The sequence below is a fragment of the Protomyctophum parallelum genome (genome assembly GCF_964188405.1).
Source record: "Protomyctophum parallelum genome assembly, chromosome: 8".
NCBI classification, from domain to species: Eukaryota; Metazoa; Chordata; class Actinopteri; order Myctophiformes; family Myctophidae; genus Protomyctophum; species Protomyctophum parallelum.
The window spans coordinates 49,782,517-49,788,516 of record NC_139703.1 but is presented as its reverse complement, the minus strand read 5'-3'; the positions used below and the strand labels follow the sequence as shown (position 1 = coordinate 49,788,516).

General features: G+C 44.6%; 2 protein-coding genes across 2 annotated transcripts in view; one reads left to right on the top strand and one right to left on the bottom strand.

Moving 5' to 3' along the window:
• The window catches only part of LOC310863866 (keratin, type II cytoskeletal 8-like), a 442,956-nt gene that overhangs the window by 75,265 nt on the left and 361,691 nt on the right, over positions 1-6,000 (bottom strand). The window lies entirely within an intron of this gene.
• LOC310863742 (sodium/bile acid cotransporter 7-like) lies at positions 2,029-3,045 on the top strand (the record flags this gene model as incomplete). The annotated part of the gene is made up of 1 exon (XM_083772237.1): positions 2,029-3,045. One exon carries the CDS (start codon positions 2,029-2,031, stop codon positions 3,043-3,045), a length of 1,017 nt encoding a protein of 338 aa, XP_083628363.1.

Here is a 6,000-nt window from a genome sequence, read left to right as displayed (position 1 = left end):
TACTACAGTGGAAGGGTTATCATGTATTAATTTACTTGTATTGATCCTATAAACAATTTAATATAGGGTATAGTTTGCCCATCAATTTTGGTGCTCTGGCTCATGGACTAAAAACCAAAAAGAACTGAACCGGTTCCCATTGGGAACCAACCGGTGGAAAAGGGGTCTGAGTGTAAAACTGAACCCACTAACACTGGAAACTTTGCTGTGTATTTCATTTGTACTTTGAATGTCACTATATAGGCCTGTATACCCTGAACGCTCCTTTGATCTCATAATGGACTAGCTGAGTAGTGAAGGACAATTCATTAATTGTTAATAAATTGCATTAGCGGTAAATCAATTCTTTTCAGAGCAGGGGTCTGAGTGGTGAAGTGCTCAAAGCTATACTAAATTGATTTTGAAGAGTAATGCTAGCTTTGTGTGTGTGTGTGTGTGTGTGTGTGTGTGTGTGTGTGTGTGTGTGTGTGTGTGTGTGTGTGTGTGTGTGTGTGTGTGTGTGTGTGTGTGTGTGTGTTTGTGTGCGTGTGCGTGCGTGCGTGCGTGCGCGCGTGTATCCTTCACAACAGATTTCTTACAGTTTACTATTACTGTACAGTAATAGAACAGAAAGGGTTCTATACCTTAATTTACATTATAAAGAGTGGACTGTGGACCGTGGCCATGTGGAGTGGGTTGGGACATACAGTAAGACTTACATTGGCAGCTGGGTTGGGACATACAGTAAGACTTACATTGGCAGCTCATTGTCCAGAAGCCAAGATCTCACTGGATGGAAGCTTCCTGTATAGAGAAAGAAATATAAGGAAAAGTTTGTCACTACTACTGCATTATAACATTCTTTTTAGAGATTATCTTATTAAACCATGAGCGATTTTGCAATTTTGTTACTGTCATTAGCTCAGAATTATGAAGCCCTAAATAATGATATTTAGCTTTAGAACAAACATACCCCAGCATGAACACAATTACTGCAAATTTCAAAAAGGACTCAATTATGTTGTGCTCAGCATTTTTATTTATTTTATTTCCTATCAAAGTGGCAATTTATTATGTGCTGATGTCTGCAGTGCATCATCACATAGCTTTAGCTAAGTACAAGGGTTAGAGCTGTAGCTCATGTGTGTACACGCACACACGCACGAACACATGCACGCCCGCAAGCACGCACACACACATCAGAGGCTTTTCTGACCGGGCACCCATTTTGGTGTCAGCATCATGTTATGCTTTAGCTATTTAGAAATAGCAGATCTACAAGCTCATATCGCGCCACCGAGTGGCGCGATAGGAGCTTGTAGGTCTGCTATTTTTTGAAAAATCGAAGAACGACTGACATTTTTAGAATCTGATCTCAGGTCAGAATGGGTTCATCAGGACCAGTGTGTGTCCGGCGGAAACCTCGTATGAATCTGATCTCAGGTCAGACTATATACGTGGGTAGATCTACAGACCCAGACAGCATCAAGCTACTCTTCCTCTTACTGTTCTCTGTCCTACTTGCACCCACTCTCGTTCGCTCTTTCAACCCCACCTCTCTCTCTCTCGCACGCGGTTCAGAACACGTCGTTCTCTTCTCATCTATATTCCACTCACTTTGACAACACCTGCAGCATTAGAGAGGACCAAGAGGCCGGAGGCTGTGGTAATATTGGATTTCAAGTGAGCCCAAATCAACACACTCAGCATGTAGCCAAAATGACCACACTCTCAGAATAGTTTGAGCAGTGCACATGGACTTTCATTACATAAAGTGTGTATATCATATCTTATATGTATGTATAGTCCAGGTCAATTTTATACAGGCTTGTATGAGAGTAATTGCCCAAGTATGGAGCTGCCCAAATATGGAGTTATATGGGTCTATATCGGCTATCACCATTACGTCACATAACGGCTCGCCATATCACCTCTATAAAATTGTACTCCTTACAGTCAGACAGTGGCAGTTTCTAAAGAGACATTGAAGTGTGTCTAGTTCTCTAGTTTGGATCCCAAGCCTGTACCCGTGCCTGTGCCATCAGGAATATGGGTCTGGCGGCTAGGATCCAGAAGGAATGGTTTATTATCGGGCTAGTGCTGGTTATCCTATCGGCCAAACTGCAGCCCAGCCTCGGTGTGCCGGGAGGCCCTTTGAAGCCAGAGGTCACCATAGCCTATCTAGCCGTGTCCATCATTTTCTTCAACAGCGGATTGTCTCTGAAAACCGAGGAGTTGACCAGTGCCATCCTTCGCGTACGTCTCCATCTATTGGTCCAGTGTTTTACCTTTCTCTTCTTCCCATTGGCTGTCTGGTTGCTACTCAAAGTGATGTCTCTCACAGCCATCAACCCATATCTGCTCAAAGGGATACAGTCGGTGGGCTGCATGCCCCCTCCCGTCTCCTCTGCTGTTATATTGACCAAGGTTGTAGGAGGGAACGAGGCGGCGGCCATCTTTAACTCGGCGTTTGGAAGTTTCCTGGGAATTGTTATAACTCCAGTGTTGTTGCTTCTGTTTCTTGGTCCCTCCTCCTCTGTTCCCTCCTCCTCTATCTTCTCCCAACTCTGCATGACGGTAGTCTTACCACTGACCCTGGGTCAGGTGTGCCAGAGGTTCCTGCACAGGGGGTCTTTGGAGCGCTGTACGTTTCCGTTTGCAAACATCAGCTCTGCCGTTCTGCTGCTTATCATCTACTCCACCTTCTGCGACATGTTCAGCGACCGCAACATCACCCTGGACACAACCAGCCTGCTACTGGTGCTCCTCATCATACTCTCCATACAGATCAGCTTCATGTTGCTGACATTTGCTTTCTCTACCAGGAAAGGCTCGGGTTTCACCCCCGCCGACACTGTGGCCATCATGTTCTGTTCTACACACAAGTCCCTCACACTGGGTATTCCCATGTTAAAGATAGTGTTTGCAGGATATGAGCATCTTTCTCTGATCTCGGTACCTCTGTTGATTTACCACCCCGCCCAGATCCTACTGGGATCCATGTTGGTTCCCAGTATCAGAACCTGGATGGCCTCTAGGCAGCAGAAGTCTAGAGTCTGTTGTTGAGATACTGTATCGGGCCAAATTCCAACAGCATGGTTGAGACGACTGAAACTAAACTACTACTGTAGAAAGAGGATAATTCAAGCTTTTCATACAGCGGCAATGTTGGTGAGTTTTAACGTTGTTTAATATTAGATTCCAAATATATATTAAAAAGATCACACTTGTGTGAAGTGAGCACACTTATCATCCTACATCATCATACTGTACATCACATTCCGTGCTCGGACGGACGGACGGACGGACGGACGGACGGACGGACAGACAGACAGACAGACTCAAAGCTGTGCCGCTCAAAAAACGAATTGTGGCTAACAAACACTGACAGTTACTAACAAAAACAATCCAATATCACATCCATCTCCTCACTCGATACATCCCAGTTTGCATGCTGCCCACAACACTCCACTACGTACTGCACTCCACCTGGAGGAAAAAACACATTGGTATTTGGTACGCTATTTGTCAATTTAATCCCCCATCATCATGGATTCATGGTCAACCAACCAGGCCCACTGGGTCTGAGTTCTCCCTGTGTAACTGGATACTGGCAGACCCCAGTAGGCAACAACTGAACCACAATCCCTGTGTAACTGGATACTGGCAGACCCCAGTAGGCAACAACTGAACCACAATCCCTGTGTAACTGGATACTGGCAGACCCCAGTAGGCAACAACTGAACCACAATCTCACTGAGTGGATCCCCGCACGGCCGCAGGGATGTGTTTTGAGCAGCAGTTGAAGAGAGCTCCTCCTCCTCACCACTTTCTCGTCTCAAAATCTTTTTATTCGGATATTAGGACAATCCTCACCACTGTCTATAACCATATAGAGTGTGTTAACCAGCGGCAGCATCCCACTCTGGTAATGAGAACTAGACAGAAAGGCTGTGAAGAGAGCAGTGAGGTAAGCAGAAATAACTCTTATGGCTCCATTGAGGAACTGTCAAAAGCCCCAGCATGTCCCCACTCATCCCTGCCACAGCCTGCACTCCCTTCTGCCATCTGGAAGCCGATACAGGACACTGTGGAGATTCACTGTCAGGTTTTACCTGATGGCCATTAGACTGCTCGGGTTGGGGGAAGGTGTGTTACCAGCTCAGTGGCCTTGTGGTTAGGTTATTGGTTAAGGCAGGGGTTTTCAACAGGTGGTCCGTGGACCACTGGTGGTCCGTGGAGGTATTGCATTGTGGTCCCTGACCATGCATTTAGTAATGTAGCAAAGTGAAGATTTTGTATTTTCTTCCACGGAACACTAAACGTCTGTGCACTGTTCCGTGGAAGTGCGTCAATGTTATCAGAATTACTGGGAAGTCTGAGGTTAAGAAATTCCACAGAAAAGGCAGTTAGAATCTCAAGAAGGGTGAAGTGTAGGCTACCAGCTTGCCTGATTGAGTCATCATTATTAGGAAATGTGCCCATATAATCCCATTACATACAACACAACAGTGGTCCCCAGGTTGATCCTTTAGTCAAGGTGGTGGTCCCTGGTTCACAATCAGTTGAAAACCCCTGGGTTAAGGGTGTGACTGACTGTTACCAGCTCAGTGGCCTTGTGGTTAGGTTATTGGTTAGGGTGTGACTGACTGTTACCAGCTCTGCAGCTCAGTGGCCTTGTGGTTAGAGTGTGCACCCTGAGAATAGAAGGCCAGTGGTCTACTGAGTAATGTACATGCAGTGTACTTACATCAAGCTACCTCAGTTGAAATGTCATTTCATTCTGCTATGCATCCCTGCTGTACTGTCGTTTGCTGCGTTTTTTTGGCCATTTTGCCCAGCATTTTTTTTCCATTTAGTGTTCCGTATTTCTGATTCTCATTTTCTAAGACTTGACCCTTGACTGCGTAATAGATCTTCATGGGACTAGCTCTGCCTGCTGTTGCCTTGCATTTTCTGTTCAACACTGTGATGCTGTGATATGCTTTGCATGAGAGTCATAAGCTCTGCTGTCGCCTGACTGGCTCTTTCCCTGACAGCCAAGCCACAGTGGACTGAGTTCAATATACGTATATATACGCAATCACGTATAACCCATTCTGACCTGAGATCAGATTCATACGAGGTTTCCGCCGGACACACACTGGTCTGATGAACCCATTCTGACCTGAGATCAGATTCTAAAAATGTCAGTCGCTCTTCGATTTTTCAAAGATAGCAGACCTACAAGCTCGTATCGCGCCACTCGGTGGCGCGATATGAGCTTGTAGATCTGCTATTTTTAAATAGCTAAAGCATAACATGATGCTGACACCAAAATGGGTGCCCGTTCAGAATGGTATAATTCAGTAAAGCCATACCAATTTAAACCTCTCAAGCACAAAGGTAGTAATTACATGTCTGGTGAATGTACATTGTGGTTTAAATTGCTTGTATCATTAAGGAAAGAGGACAGTGTAGTGTAGTCACTACACTGTACTATGTCTCTATTTCTAAAGAATTGACAAACAGCATTACCCTGTAAATTAACTGTATAGTGTACCTTCAAGCCAAAACACAATATGCAAAATTTTATAAATGCCAGCCCACAACCAGCTTAACCATTAAAGGACCACTTCACCACTTTTCAACCTATCTTCATATAATAGGTCCTCACTAATAATCTTGAAAAGAATGGCGCAATATTTTTCTACTCGGTCTGTGTCTCATAGGAGGGCTGTGGGCAGTTCAGAAACCGTCTTCCAGTGACATCATCGATGGGGAATACAAGCTAATAAAAACTGCAGACTTTCTAGTCCTGAAAAGTTGCAAAAATGGAAGCCATCGTTCTCACGATAATGAAAATCTAAACATTTTTGTAAAAAAATCTTGTTTAAAAAATAATCTGCCTAATGATGATGTCACTGGAAGACGGTTTCCAAACTGCCCACAGCCCTCCTATGAGACACAGACTGAGTAGAAAAAAATCGTGCCATTTTATCGTGATTATTAGTGAGGACCTATTATATGAAGATAGGTTGA